General features: G+C 37.0%; 2 protein-coding genes across 2 annotated transcripts; both read right to left on the reverse strand.

Annotated features, from left to right (window-relative positions):
- Positions 1 to 795: 795 nt before the first annotated feature.
- Positions 796 to 10464, reverse strand: LOC141769793 (proepiregulin-like). Its single transcript, XM_074639215.1, has 5 exons — positions 10252 to 10464; positions 4725 to 4814; positions 3362 to 3494; positions 3078 to 3224; positions 796 to 1665 (listed from the first exon to the last, which is right to left on the reverse strand). Exons 1-5 carry the CDS (start codon positions 10289 to 10291, stop codon positions 1599 to 1601), a joined length of 477 nt encoding a protein of 158 aa, XP_074495316.1. The 5' UTR covers positions 10292 to 10464; the 3' UTR covers positions 796 to 1598.
- A 2590-nt stretch (positions 10465 to 13054) lies between these two features.
- Positions 13055 to 15175, reverse strand: epgn (epithelial mitogen homolog (mouse)). The gene is made up of 5 exons (XM_074639860.1): positions 15038 to 15175; positions 14679 to 14810; positions 13893 to 14016; positions 13580 to 13732; positions 13055 to 13472 (listed from the first exon to the last, which is right to left on the reverse strand). The coding sequence occupies exons 1-5, from the start codon at positions 15069 to 15071 to the stop codon at positions 13421 to 13423; spliced, it is 495 nt and encodes a 164-aa protein (XP_074495961.1). The 5' UTR covers positions 15072 to 15175; the 3' UTR covers positions 13055 to 13420.
- Positions 15176 to 16582: the final 1407 nt, after the last annotated feature.

The raw sequence follows: 16582 nt of genomic DNA on the forward strand, positions 1-16582 counted from the left end.
TTAGTGAATCAAATGTGCTGCTGATAAAAGGTTTCCTACCTGTGTTTTTAGCTACATGTTTGGAAGTTTTTAGAGGTCTATCTCACTGCAGCATTGTAGCAGGAGAAGCACAGGTGGAGCTGGTAACACTAACGATGGCTCTGGGCCTGTCAATCAAACACAGCTGTTACTCATCTAATTAATTACACCTGTGAAAAAGAGGCTTTAGAGGCTTTTAGGATACATGAAGCTCTTAATAAAGGAGCTACAGTTTAATATAATATTTGAACTGCATTTTGACGGTATTATTGTGGCAAAACACCTACACCTACTTTGTACAAATTCAAAAGAAAATTCACACGTTTGTCTGAAATCTGAAGTCCAGAAAAGATCTCCAGAGTTGAAAGTCAGAGTTTAAATGAAGGAGAACAAGCTGCAAATGGGTTGAAATGTATTTGCTTTAATTTATATTTCATTAAACATGTTTTCCTGGTACATGCACAGCTAATACTGCCATAGCAAAAAACAAATGTCATGTATAAACAAAAGAGAAGAAGAGATATTTTCTGATTGATCACATGGAAGAAAAATGTGAAAACTATAAAAAAGACTTTGGAGGAATGTGAAAACTCTCGGCTGTAGCCTTCAGACAACAATGTCAGATGAAGTGAGGCCAAACTCAATGAAACAGAAAAAGAAAAAAAAAATTCAAGTTAATTTTTGTAGCAGTAACAGAGCAAGATTCCAGTGTATACATTAATACTTTATAATAAATTATCAATATTAGTAAAAAAATAATAAAACACCAAACTGTTAGACTCAGTGGTCATTTTAATGACAATAATGTCTATTTTTAATATCTTAATATCATAGTTCCAAAAAGGCAAAAAAGCAACAATAAATACAAGCTAAACCAGAAGTGTTAGACATAAATTAAAAACTATAAAACAGTGTAGGACTGTATTATGGGAAGACAGACGGCAGCTAGATGTTAAGACTTTATTATCAATACGTTTTATTTAAAAGATGTGGAGAGATCTGCAACCTCACCGAACCTCAAAGATGATCTCTTTGAAACCTTGAAATCTCACGTTAACTGGTAACAGAGTCTAAAGTGAAGATACTACAGCGTAACTGCTTTGGTAATGATCATTGTAATGTCAGCTAAGCTTGTTACCTTACAAGTTTAAAAAGCACATGGTTAGATTTACCTCTTGTTTTACAGACGCAGGCCTAAATGTCTAAAAGCATGGTTCACTACTGTACAAGGGGTCAGAAATGTTTGACAGTCGCGTTACCCCCTAATATTTATATAAACTTTCACATTTCTCCATGAATTTTCCCATGACCCACCATCATTGTCACCCGCAGAAACTGTCTTTGTGTCTCTCACCCATTCATCTTTTCAAACATGAAACACGAGAACCTCTGCGGCCGCACACAAAGCTCTTTCTTGTTGAGCATTTTTAATCTCTTTGTGCCGATCTTCCCGCTTGATAAAATGATCCAAAGCCGTGTGACATCCAGTAAACCGGCCGTTGCTCATCAGGTAACGTCATGGTATGTTGAAATGTTCTTTTAGGAAACTGGGGAAATCCTGGTTTGGCGGCGGATGCTCTCTAAGCTGTCTGGACTCCTTTGTAACCCTGCCGCTTCGGCTGACGTGGGTATTTGTTTTTCTTATACCTGTAAAAGAAATAACACAGGACATCATTTAGAAAAGGTACTACTCTACCATTCTTAAAATATCACTGGGATGAACTGAAAGCTGAATGGTGGCCACCATGTTTAAATGTCCAAAGAAATGTCTTTGAGATAATAATCAGCGTCTGTGGTTCGACGTGTCTCAGCCTGAAACAGGATGTCGGGGCCGACTTTACGTCATAACACAAGGTACACCTGTTTTACATGATGAAAGGTGGCGACTGAGTCACCCTCAAAATCTACTTTAATTGCATGCCACAAAGAACAAAATGCATCAGCCAAAAAAGGAGAGTTTCATCTGATGAGATCAAAAATCTATCTTATTAAGTTATTAATGGAGTCCTAAAAGTGAAGAAGTTCCTAGTCTAGTTAGATTAACATTTTTCTGACATAAATCAACTTGCTTCAGGAAGAAAAATGTCACCTTCATAAAACCAGGTGATTTTTATTACAACAGGTAGAATTTATCTCACTGTGATGGCAAATTTTTTCACTTGGGACTCAACAATAGACATAAATTAGCCTACTTGGTAATATTTTTTACGGTGTGTTCAACATGTAAAATGTTAATCTACAAACAGCAATCAGTTAAATGTAGTCCAATAGAAGTACTATATTTTGCTCTCAAAAGTATAAAGTCACAGTATATGGAATTACTCAAGTACCTCAAAACTGTACTTAAACCTGCGATGGCCAGAAGGTGTGGGACAGGTTGTGTACGGTGGGTTTTTAGTTTTTTTTCACTGAAAACAGCTGCCTGCTGTGGCTGAAAAAGACGCTATGAACAAGGCCGCATTAAAGTACCATGGGCCTCAGGGGCTACGACCTTTTTCAAGCAGTAGCGCTTGTTTTTCCAACGAGCCTCGTGGGCCCTTTTACGTCGTTAGGCCCCGGTAAGCCCGCGCATTAAAACAGTGGTGGCTATGAGAGCCGTGAGAGTCAACCAAAACAGTAAAGTTGTGGGCCGGAAAATCAAAACAACGAGCTGAAAGAAGCTAAGCTCTGTAAAGCTGAGGGGAGCTACAGATTCAAGTGATAATTCTGTTAAGTTCATCACTTTGTGAGTACACGAGTACTTTCCACCACTGGTTATGATTGGGCGTTTTGCCGTATTCCGCTTATGGAAACACCATATCCTGTTTTGAGAAACCTGGCTATGCTAGCTGGAGAGCTCCAATAGAAACTGAGATACATGTAAACTCTTTATCCAGGATTCATTTCTGACATTTAAGGACTTTGTGGAGAAACAACAGAAGGAGTCAAAGGTGGCAACAAAGCTTAAATACAGGTATTATTAACAACAACACGTCACATCATTATCATACTATTATAAATAATAATAAGTCATTACTGTTGCACACACACATTCTTTGATTCTCAGACTAAAGCCTCACCATTTGCAGCAGAAGTACAGAACTCCGGCCAGACCTATAATCAGCAGAGTTACACAGAAGATGGTCACAATTATCTGCTCCTCTCCCATTGGCTGAACGACGAGCTCCATGTTGCTACACCTGGGGCCGTAGAAACCCTTCTCACACCTGCAACACAAGGAGAGACGAGTCACACATGATCACACCTTTAAAACTAACACACACACACACACACACACACACACACACACACACACACACACACACACACACACACACACACACACAGAGGGACAGGCTCGTACTTGCAGTGGTGCTCATTCATGTCCACCAGCAGCATGCACTGGCCACTGTTCAGGCAGTAGCTGTCATACGTGCTTTCGCAGTTCTGTGTCGATCGCTTCTCCACATGAGGGCGCTCTCCTCCATGTCCTGAAACTACAACAACAACAAGACGGCGGAAACCGTTTCACAGCATCATCCTCACCTTCATCTTCACCTTCAATAACATTTACACACAACACCTGACAGTTATTTATTACTTCAACTGTGTTTGCACTGTTGCATTTTATTTCTGCAGTAGTAAAAGCATCATCATTAGGATCTAACATCATTTAAATCACTAAATCTTTATCAATGTTAGCCCAGTTTTGTATATGCATCATTTGTGTTTGTTTTGATAATCATTTAAATCAAACATTTGATGGTTTTAGGTACTCAAATGTAAGAATTTGCAGCTTTTCTAAGTCTTACTTTACATTATTGTTAATTAAATGTTTTGGGGTTTCGGACTTTTGGTCAGACAAAGCAAAACATTTGATAATGTTGTGTGCACTAGGATATTGTGATGGGCATTTTGTCACTTTTTTCTGATGTTTTACAGACCAAAACATTTATATTAATCACAAAAATAGTTGGCAGATTAATCGATAATGAAAATAATCAATAGTTGCAGCCTAAATTTGTTCATTTTACTCTCATGTCATATTTAATTGTGGTGTATTTTATTAGATTTTTAATTCTATTAAATTGTAAAGCTGAAGTGTTTCATCTTTTTCCCCCATTGTAAAGCACTCTGACACTTTGTTTTGAAAGGTGCGGTAAAAAATAAAGTTTTAAAACAGGTGATTTTATACATTTAACATCCTTAGTGTTGATATATTTTTCATTGTTTTGTGTCTGAAATTCTGCACGTTGGATGTGAAATTAAAAAAAATGGCTGAGCTGAAATGAATTATTTTCATTATCGATTAATCTACCAACATTCTTTGTTTATAAAATGTGAATAATGTCCAGTAAACAGTAGGTGACGTCTTCATGTGTCTTGTTTCTTCTGACCAACAGACCATCAAAGCCTGAAGATATTAAATTTATCAATGGTAGAAAATAGAGAAAAGCAGCAAATCCTCATATTGGAGAATCTGATACCAGAAAAAGTTTGGTATTTTAACTTGAAAAGCGTCTCAAACAATCAAACAACTATCAAAGCTGTCGTTTCAAGACCAAAATGCAGATTGCAAGTGATTTTATCAAGAGAATAATACTGTAGAGATTGCTTGTCAAAATGCACTACAATACTTGGAATTATGTGTTTGTACCTATATTTCAAAGACATTTCTTATACTTGACAAATAACGTGATGTGTTGCAGTGGTCTGGATGAATATACCTGCAGATACAGATAGAGAGGAGCTGTCTGCCGTCTGCAGTCTGGAGGAGACGCTCTTGGTGAGAACATACGGCCAGAGCAGCAGGACACCTGTTGAACAGACAATATATGACTCATTAATTACACTAGAAACGGCTGGTGGGCGGTGCTTGGTATTTCCTCAAGAGATCTCAACATGGCTGCCGGGTCACACACTTTCTCATTTTACAGCTAAACAGTACACTACAAGATGTTTCTGAAAACATTTGAGGAGAGAAATAGGCATTACAGTAACAGATTATTGATTCATATTTGATCAGCGCTGCCTAGTTTGACCGTCTGATCGGAGTTTGCGAGTGATTGACAGCTGCTCAGAGAAGGCAAGACTCTAGCTCGGCTCTGATTGGTTGCTTTCCTCCGGTCTGTGAAATCTTGCAGATGCCGTTAGGAGCACCGGAGGACACAGAGGCACATGATTTTTTTCGGATTACCTGTCTCATGCACTACTGTCAGGATATAGTGACCGTGTTATAAAAATAACTTTTTTAAATTATATTTGCTCCAAATTACCCGCTGCAGCTTTAAACGCCTTTTAGACATTAACATACCTTTTTCACATTTGATTTTTGACGTCACATGTGACATGTGTTCTTATTCAAGATGAGGAGAAACCCTAAATTCATAACTTAAAAGTGTTTTCCCACATGTACACTTTAACTTGTCATTACAAATGACTGTATTTGTTGTTTATAAAACCTTAATTTAACATTTAGACAAGGAACTTTACAGCCGCAAATGTCATTTTCACACGACAAGCTCATTTATTTTACAGATTTACAATGAAAAATGACATGTGCTTTGCATTTGTAACATGTTATTGTACATGAGCAAGGGGATCGTTATCTTCATCATTTAGTCCACAACACCCCAAATTGATTTATGTTAGTTGACTGTGTTTAGATAAGATACGACCACAGTAGAGGAGAAGAACTTTTTTTGGCAAGGACGCTGCCAAACTTTGCCAACTAGGTCGTGATGTGGTGTGACTCGTGTTGCTAAGCCCCAACATGCCTGTACTGGCCCGCACAACCGTATAATACGCTGCATTTTGCAGACGCCCACATTCCTGAAGGCACATGAAGCTGAATGCAAGATGAGTCTGGTTATGACTGGTTATGAATCTGGTTCTACTCGATATATAAACGCCTGGCCATCGCGCCCTCTCTCCGGGTTTCTGTCTGTTGTTATGGCTGCAGAGATATTTTCCTCTGTGAGAGGACTCGGACTGGTTGTTGGGTGTTCCTCACGAGTACATAGTTCACATGAGCTGGAGGTATTGACGAAACAACTTTTTTATTACTAATTAATAACTGTCCAATCGAGCCATTTATACCATTAGTCTGACATAATTCAGATATAATCAGTCTGACTCACTCGCCAATGTGATACCGATACCCACCTTACCTCATTGCATTTACGGTCATTTGGATGAGAACACAATAACAAGGAAATGTGACTCTTTGACTTTGACACTGAACCGTTTAATAAACATATACTGTATAAATCTAGAGTAAAGGCGAAGCATACTTTATGTGACCTCCTTAATCAAGAACAATAAAAGGAGGGAAGGTTATCAGTGCAGGCGAACACCTATCATGATGGATAACCGTTTAATAACTACAACTCATGTGTGCCTAACAGTGAAAATAAACAAAGAGAAGAATAAAAGTGGCGGTTTGTGGTTTATTTAAGGCGATATTTTGCACGGCAATATTGTATCGATACACAGATGTCAAGTATCGATCTTTTATTATATAAACTATTAACGTCTTAACAATCGGACGACTGGAAGGTATTCTGTCTTTCAGAGGTTGTAGCGGACTCAGTCTTAAAGATAGACTGAAGATACTGGTATAAACCAGAAAATCTAAGGTGGCCGACGTGAAAACGTGAAAACACAAATGGCCCTATCTCGAGCCAGTGTTTTGGTTTGCCCCTTCTGGGCTACCATAGAAACATGGCGGCCGGCTCTGTGAGGTCGTGTCTAGATGGGAGCCCGCAGATTACGAAATCTGATCTGAGATCTGCAAAAACTTGATAAAACTCTCGCGAGACTTGCTGTCCAACGACCTATCCTAACCTTAACTACTCAAGGTCAATGCCTAACGCAGTGGTTCCCACAACCTTTTCTGCAGGGCCCAACCTTTTGTAGATAAAAAATATCACCCTGCCTCTTTCCTTCTGCCAGCAGAGAGAGGGACAGAGAGAGAGCAGAGGGTGGAGGGAGTGGGGACACCTGTAGATTCGGCGTTTTTTCACATTAAACTCTGTGAAATTACAGTTGAGTTTGACCAAAGCACACTTGGTGATTGTTGGAAAGAGTAACGACGACGGTTTGGGTGAGTTTTATTTTGCTTCTGTCCAGTTTGAATGAAGTGTTTTACACTGCTCTGCTACGTACAGCTGATCTCAACATAAACAAAAATACACGTGGATGATGGCGCAAGCTGCACGGAGAGGGGGGGCAATCGTACTCAGGCAGCTTAGCAGAGGTCTGCGCTCTCCGAGTGCCATTCTAGTTAATATTATTTTCCATTTCTGCCAATAGATCCCCCTAATTGTTACACACTGTTCATTTAAAACTAGCTCCACCTCCACCAGCTACAACAGTACAACTGCTTATCAGTATCTAACAATGTTATATATAATATACTGTACATGAGTCACAGGGGAATTTTTTTCTGCAGAACGAATACTTTTACTTTTGATGTACATTTTGCAGATAATACCTCTGTACTGAAGTAGGATTTTAAATGCAGGTGCTTTTACCTGTAATGGAGTATTTTAGATTGTAGTATTTAGTACTTTTATGTAAGTAAAGGATCTGAGTACTTTCTCCACCGCTGGGTACTCATCAGTTTATATAAGCTACAATGTTTTATGGCTGGTTATAGATAAGAATGAACTTGAACAATAAGGTAATGACAGATTTAATCAGACCGCATGTGCATGTTCCCTCAAATAATAAATTTATTCACGGTTTAATTGCCAGCATCTTTGAGCATCTTCCAGCATCCCTCAGGCTCTGAGCTCAGTATGTGCGTCAGCTCGTTAACACAGGTATGTGATCAAGTCCAACTCCAAAAACTTCCACTCTGATTTATCAAATTACCTCTAACTGAATAAACATGCCTCATATCTGGTGATAACTGATCAGATCTTTTACTGAGGAAACTCTAATGTAAAATACTCATAAAGCAAAATGTACTTAATGTATATGATTTAACAGTAAAACTACTCATTTCACATTTGAGTTCAATTGATGTGGTTTTAATTAGCAGCTGATCCAGATTAAATACTGCTGAATTCAAACTGTTGCTGTATCTCCTAAATTAAGTTATTTCCATGCTTTAAGTCCACATAAAGGATTTGATGTATCAGGTAAGAAATTATGACACTCTGGAGATATTAATCTGACATTAGCTGCATTTTACAGTGGTGGAAGAACTATTAACATCTTTTTTATTAACGTAAAAATACTCCGATACAATCCTGCATCGATAATATCACATTAGTAGCAGTAGCACTACTTTAAGCACTTCCTACTTAAAGTATCAAAAGTAAAAAGTACTCATTACACAGCAGGATGGACCCTGTTAGTATGTTATATTACATTAGTGGGTTATTATTTATTAGTATTTTAATATAACTGGTTGAGGTAACTTTAAATACTTTAATACACAGTTGGATATTTTAATTAATTAATTAATTAATTAATTAATTAATTAATTTTAATAAATTGTAGGTCTTGATCTTCTAAGTAACTGCTGTCAATAAAATGTAGCATAAAAAGAACAATATTTCCCTCTGAAATGATGAAAATACTCCAGATATTATGTAATATGATAACAATGACAGGACCATTATACTACTTTAAATAGATGTTAGTGATACTACTTAAGTACTTTTACTTAGGTACATTTTTAGGTACATTCTTCCACCACACTGGAAGCTGCAAAAAAAAAAGAAGTAATTAGCAGTCAGATTTTAATGTAGTGGAGTAAAATACAGTTGAGTAAAAGTATTCCTTTACTCCAGTAAAAGTAGCAGTACCACAATTGAAAAATACTCCAATACAAGTAAAAGTCCTGCATTCAAAATATCACTTATAGGCCAAAGTAAAAGTACACAAGTACAACCAGCTAAATAACGTAGCCTACTTATAGTAAAGTATAAAAAATAAATGTACCACCAGCTAAATAAAGTTAAAATATTTTTCAAAAAATGTCCCCTGTGAGTTTTATTAGACATTATTGGATTATCAATATTACTGCATTAATGTGTAAGTAGAGTTTTACTGTTATAGTTTGTCAAGATGGAGCTATTTTAGTACTTCACATACTGCTGGGTACTGGGTAATACTTCATATACTGTTGGTACTGCACTGTTAAGAATTTCCCAGTAAATAACAGTAAAGAACTGATGGCAGCAGGGTTGCCTTTATGTTACTGTAAAATTAACATTATTATACTGTCGCTGAAATGTACAGCTTTGTTCTGTTAATGAAAAATACAGTTTGAACTGTTTTTTTTAATTAATTTCATATTATTTTACAGTTTAAAGATACATTATATAACTGTTTTTCACCTTTCTTTTACATTATCAAACTGATTTGTTTTAATGCACTATTTAGGTTGTATTTTTTACATACATTTTAATAAACATTATTTTTTGCTTAGATGAATAGACTTAGCAGATTACAGACATAGGAATAGTCACACTAAATACAAATTAAAGGCACTTGTTAGGAGAAAGGCTATAATAGACTTGTTGACACTTTTTCCCAAAATGTCTGTCTCTAGCTGGCTACAAGCACAGAATGCAAACCATAACAACATGTGAGGGAAGAACAATAAAGCTAATTCACTGATTTTACAATCATGCACAATGAACAAGCCTCACATGTGCAGATCAGGTCCCAGAATTAAAAAAAATACTGCATGAAACTGTTACTGATGATACTTTAGACAGCTGATCAGCAGTAAAGTGATGTTTTTTAAGAATGCATTATAGTAATTTAACAGGTTTTCTTTTGTATTAACAGTAAAGCACTGTTTTTAGCAATAACAGGTTAATACTGTTGAAATCCTGCTGTAAATTAACAGCAATTGTTTACAGTGTGGGGACTACTTCACATACTGTTGGGTACTGGATAATACTTAATATAGTGCTGGGTATAACACTGCTTTGTAGGCCGATTTTATGTTTTGTAAAATCTTTAGAGTACAATAGCCTATTTCGATCTGAAGTGGAGTAAAAGTATAAAGTAACATAACATGTAAATACTCCAGTAAAGTCAAATCAGTGGATTTCATTTCCTCATTAGTTGCATTTAGAGTTGTTTGTAGTTCCCATGTCATGTTTCTGACCTGATCTTTGCTCTTTAAACTGCACACCTGAACCCTGTCAGCCCTGATCCTCATGATCCTCCCGTCAAATCTCTGTCAAACAGAAGCGTGAACTAACATAAGAAACATAAAAAACGTACCGATTAGTGAGAGGAGAGCTGAAGCTTTGCTGGTCCCCATTTCAGAGTCGACAGGTCGCTGACAGACAGCAGGTAGAAGAACAAACCTCAAAGTCTTCTGGATCAGAGACTTTTAGCTGTCAAAAATAACTATCAGATAGAGAAAAGAAGGCAGGCTATTCCTCTCTTGGCACTGCAGACCAAATGCGACCCAACCAGTCTTGCAGCTTGTCTGGGTCTGGGTGTGGTGAGAGACTCCTCTAATTTACACTATTTCACACTTCAAACGTCCAAATATCAAGTCAGACCTCAAACGCACCGTTTTACTGGTAAAGAAAGAGGAGGAGGTGCTTCTGTCATCTCTAAGTTTACGAGGAACTTTACTCATATTTCTGTCACTATGACCAAGAAAGTGGATCATATCAGTCCAGTTCTGAGGTCTCTACACTGGCTCCCTGTCTCCCAGGGAATTGATTTCAAAATACTCCTGCTGGTTTACAAAGCACTAAATGGTTTAGGGCCAGAACACATTTCTGATCTTCTGCTATGTTCTGAACCATCCAGACCTCTCAGGTCATCTGGATCAGGTCTGCTTAGTGTCCCCAGAGTCAGAACTAAACATGCAGAAGAAGCAGCGTTCAGTTTTTATGCACCAAATATCTGGAACAAGCTCCCAGAAACCTGCAGGACCAACTCCAACTCTGAGTTCTTTTAAATCAAAGCTTCAAACTTTCCTGTTTGCTGCTGCTGCCTTTTATTAAACCAGATAATGATCTTATATACTGCACTAGAGCTTTTATAACTGTTTTAATTATGTCTTAATGTTCTTTTGCACTTTGTCGCAATGTTATTGAATGTTTATGTAAAGCACTTTGAATTGCCCTGTTGCTGAAATGTGCTCTACAAATAAAGCTGCCTTGCCTTGCCCTGCCTATTTAGTACTATAACAGATAATGACAGTGGTGGAAGGAGTATTCAGATCCTTTTATTAAGAAAATGAATGTAAAAATACTCCATTATGGTGAATTAGCCTAATGTGGGACATTTTTTGCATTTCAGAATTCAATACATTAAATCCAAACCCAGTACCACTCTGAAATCCCCATGATGTGTCCTAATCAAACTAAAAAAAAAGAAAGAAAAGAAATGCAGATATCACACTCATAAAAGAAATGGTAGACATATTAGTACTCTTAGTGCCAAGTTATCTAGGAAAAATCTTTATTTTCTAATGTGAGAAAGTCATGTTCGAAATGTGGGACACTGAAAAGTCTGTTAAAAGGCCTAAATCACCTTAATTAATGTAGGAAACACTCGAGGCTAAATGTGCAATCCCATGTTCAGTCGTTTTACCACGTACAATGTTATTGCTGTTATAAAAAACTAGGCTTATGTGTGGATGTTACATGGAGAATCGAACAACATCAAACGATTAGACTATAAATAATGATAAATAAATACATAATGAATAAAGGCTATTCTAGTTTTGAAGCATTAAGGCATATTAGAAAGAAATTAAATATCAATAGTTTTATTGACTTATTTGTTTGAGGAAGACCTACACCCACTGGCGGTTAGGTGTCCCTCATTAGGCAGTGTCCCGCTTTACGGCAACTCACATACAAGTAAAAGTCCTTCATTCAAAATCCTAAAAATATTTTTTTTTTAAATAAAAGTTGTCAGAGTTGTATTTTTACATATTATATTAAAGGGTTAATATTACTGATGCATACTTTATATTATGTTGGGTAGTAACCTGTAACAATATTTTCATAAAGAAGCATTAAATCAAAAAAACTTAGTACAACTTACCTGAGTGCAGTATTGAATAAATGTATTGAAGTACTACACCACTGCAGACAGATGTGGTTAAAGCTTACTGTAGAGTACGCTATAGGATGGAGGGATTTTGATTATTATTTTATAACGTAAAGTAAGAATATTATATATTAGGGCTGTAAAAGTTAATACGATAATAACACATTAACTTTTGATTTAACACCACTAATTTCAGTTTTAAAGATACTGGTATCATATGAAACGAGAAAACCTAATGAATCCATTTGTACCAACCATGTCATATAGGTTGTCCCGAAGGAGGCTAAATAACGCTCCAAACTTTAAATTTTGGTGAGGAAAAACTGTCATGGCCATTTTCAAAGGGGTCCCTTGACCTCTGACCTCAAGATATGTGAATGTAAATGGGCTCTATGGGTACCCACGAGTCTCCCCTTTACAGAAATGCCCACTTTATGATAATCACATGCAGTTTGGGGCAAGTCATAGTCAAGTCAGCACACTGACACACTGACAGCTGTTGTTGCCTGTTGGGCTGCAGCTTGCCATGTTATGATTTGAGCATATGTTTTATGTTAAATGCAGTACCTGTGAGGGTTTCTGGACAATATTTGTAATTGTTTTGTGTTGTTAATTGATTTCCAATAGTAAATATATACATACATTTGCATAAAGCAGCATATTTGCCCACTCCCATGTTGACAAGAGTAAAGAGTAGTTAAATAATCTCCCCTTAAGGTACATTTTGAACAGATACAAAATTTGCAATTAATTTGCCATTAATCGCAATTTAATATTTTAATCAATTGACAGCCCTATTATATATATATTTAATAACTCTTTATTGTAAAAAAAAAACACACTGGACTTGCCACTCCACTATTTTATATTCCAAAATGGTAACTACAGTATTTCCTGACAAAACAAAAAACGCTTGTTGACCCTACCAATAATTAGTAAGTTAATAATGATGTGTTTGTGTGTGTTTATTCACCTTTTACCCACAGAAATTTCAGCAACACATACATTTTTTTTTATAAGTTTATTACAAAATTTAAAATAAATCGAACACTTCGAACAATAAGTTAATTGCTATATTACAATAAATAGTCATAGTTGTTCTCCCTCATTCTTTAAATTACAATTTAAATTAATATCTGACAGAGTTAAACATAAATAGACAGTAGTTTAGTCTTTCCTTGCTTGTTTGAATGGTGTCAAACCTAAAAGTGGTCATCTTTATGCACATCAAAAGTCCATAAATAAAAACATACAGTCTCTTAATGGCTTAGTAAATTGTTTCCAATGCTGTGGATTGTACAGTATGATGAAATGTTATGGTAGAAATGGTGGTGACGATGATGATGATGATGAACAGGTGAGTTGTAGAAGGTCACACTGACTGGGACGGTGCAGATTTCATTAGCTTCGCTGATTTATTAAAACTGAAAACAAATGAATTAGAATTAGAACTTATTCTTGGCAACAATTCAATACATATAATACTATATTTGTGCCCATATTCCTTCATGCAAGTACTGCAGATACTCACATCTTATAGGCACAGCAGGAGAAGATCATCACCAGGAAAATGAAGAGCATGGCGACCCCAAACCAGAAGGCAATGAGGTACTCTATCTGAGGCGCGTAAGATGTGCGAGCAACGATGAAGAGGCAGCGTTCCCCGTCATACATCGACGTGCAGCTGCAGACAACACAGACAAATATGTGTGAGTGCATTCCAAAGCTGAACACGAACCAACATGTGCATGTGAATAAGAAGCTACTCATCATAACTAAAACATATTCAGTATGCACAGGGATCCTCTAGGCTATAGGTTTGAACGTGAGGTTACACTTCTTACATGCAAAAAGGTTTGTCGTTGTCTTGGGGGTACATGCACGTTCCACCGTTTGCACAGTAGTTTTCATGTTCACTTCTGCATGGTTTTTGTTGTGAGAGCAGAACCCGAGGTTCCTCCATACTGCCTGCAGACAGAGAGAGAGAGAGAGAGAGAGAGAGAGAAAGAGAGAAAGAGAGAGAGAGAGAGAGAGAGAGAGAGAGAGAGAGAAAAAAGCTTCAATTATCAACTTTTAACACAAATGTATGGAGGCACATTTGTGCCACTAATTAATCAACTGTCAACTGTCCAACCTGCTTCGCATCGGGGTCAGAGTCCAAGATCAGAATTGCGCCCATAGCAACAGTCTGTTATAGCAACGGTCTGTTTTACATAGCAACAGTCTGTTATACATAGCAACGGTCTGTTAACGGTCTGTTATACATAGCAACGGTCAGTTAACGGTCTGTTATACATAGCAACGGTCAGTTATACATAGCAACGGTCTGCTATAAAGAAATAACAGACCGTAGAACGCCGTAATTGACCAATCGGAATCGAGTATTACACGAGCAAAGACGTGTAATAATATATATTTTTTTAAATCAAAATTGAATGAACATAAAGTGAAAACTTGACATTATTCTGAAAAACATGAATCTTAAATCTTGAGTGCATAAGTTAACAATCTGTGTTCACGAGATGAAAAAAATATATAATTTTTTTGTACTTTTGGACTCCGTAAACATCAGCTAAATCAGTGTTAAAACACAACTGACACAAGAATCAGACTCCATTGAAGACACTTACTGTTGTTGAGCTGTGTAGTCACAGATGAGTTTAACAGAGCAGGTGTCTCTGTGGTCTGCAGGTTGTTACTAATCATTGCAGATTGTGCTGATGTGGTCAGGAGAAGCAGCGCTGCCACCGCTGAGAGGAGGGCTGGTATACATGGAGAGAAATTACAGAAAATATGAATTCACTGGTGAAAACTGCCTGCAATCTGGTACAACATTATTCATTTTTCTACTTTTATGGAAAGGGCTACATCACCAGAACACTACATTTCAATAGTATTGCTATAATCATGAAATATTAAAGCACTTTTCAACTTCAACAAACTACAACTAATTTCAAATATGACTTGACAGAATAAAGTAGAAACTTACCGTTCGCCAGGTGTTTCTGTCTTTGTGTAAACATCTTGTCTTCTGTCGCTGTGATGTCTGATGTTCTCAGTTCAACTCCTTCGTTGATGTGTGATTATAAGCAGGTTTGTGCGGTGTTTATATACTGAGCTCCCAACAACTGAAAATGCCAATCAATGAACCGAAGAATTTTTTTTTTTTAAATGGAGAGGCATTTCCTCTTTGTACATGCAGAGGCAAAGCATGAAAGGCTTGATGATGCTGGTGGGTGCGTGTGTTTGCCCTGAAGTGCTTTAAATGTGGTTTATTCCTCGGAAGTCTATGAACCCACGCAGTCGCTTGGCAGATTGATAGTGTCACTCAAAACTGCCTCGTTTGCAGTTTTGAGAGGTTGTTTCACTGACAAAGAAACCTCAATTTCTTCTTTCTTTTGAATACAAAATGTTTTTCCAAGAATTGCAGAGAGGAAGTAGTGATAAGAAAGAAAGAAACGTAGAGGACCGATGCTTTAAACATGAAGTGAAAAGTGAAAACTAGATTGGAAGCAAAAGTTGGGACATCCACTGAAAACCAGAGGAATTCGCCTCCAGTTATTTGGCAATCTCTCATTTTATTGAAATCTCACAAAGGAGTCCTTTCTAAAAGGGTTTAAGAGCTGCAATTACTGCTTTATTAACAGAGAATAAATCATCTGCCCATGTTTTATAGATCAGCCATACGCCTTTAATAAGAATAACTTTTGTTATTTGCCTTTATTGTTTTGTTCTCTAAGTAACTTGCAATAGATCAGAACAATAGATCTACTCAACTATAACTAACCACGGGCTAATGTGCTAAGCATGGCAGACAATATCATAAATGCTTACTAAGTGCATTGGCGGGGTCTCTCTGAGGAATTAAGTGTCATGCTGGAGAAGGACACTCCACAACCTGGCAACCCAAAAGTTGTTTCTTAAAGGAACGTGTGTAGGATTTAGCGACATCTAGCAGTGAGGTTGCAGATTGAAACATCTCCCGTGTGCCAAGCGTGTAGGAGAGCTACGGTGGTCGACGTAAAAACGCGAATGACCCTATCTAGAACCAGTTGTTGTAAGAGTAGCGTAGGTCATTATGTTATTGACTCCGGCCCATGCACGAAAAGTAAACACAGTGGTTTGTCCGTTCTGGGCTACTGTAGAAACATGGCGGCCGGCTCCCTATGTGCATATAAACGGCTCATTCTAAGCTAATGAAAACACGACGACTCTTATCAGGTGATTAAACACTAAAGAAAACACACTTATTAATATTATATTCCATTTCTACCAATAGATCCCCCTAAATGTTATACACTGTTGCATTAATTCTCATAACTAATATATAAAGCATTACTAAAGTATTTATAAGCATTACTAAAAAGCATTAATTATGTATGTGTATAAACCCTTACTCTTTCCTTTCAAAAATAATAATCTGAATTATTTTCACTTTTCATTTGGTGATTTCAACATCTGATGTCAACGAGGTTTTTAACAGGAAGAACTGTGTGATGCATGAAAATGGTTTATGTGGAATAAACTAAAGAGG

Source organism: Sebastes fasciatus, chromosome 6 (genome assembly GCF_043250625.1).
Source record: "Sebastes fasciatus isolate fSebFas1 chromosome 6, fSebFas1.pri, whole genome shotgun sequence".
Classification (NCBI taxonomy): domain Eukaryota; kingdom Metazoa; phylum Chordata; class Actinopteri; order Perciformes; family Sebastidae; genus Sebastes; species Sebastes fasciatus.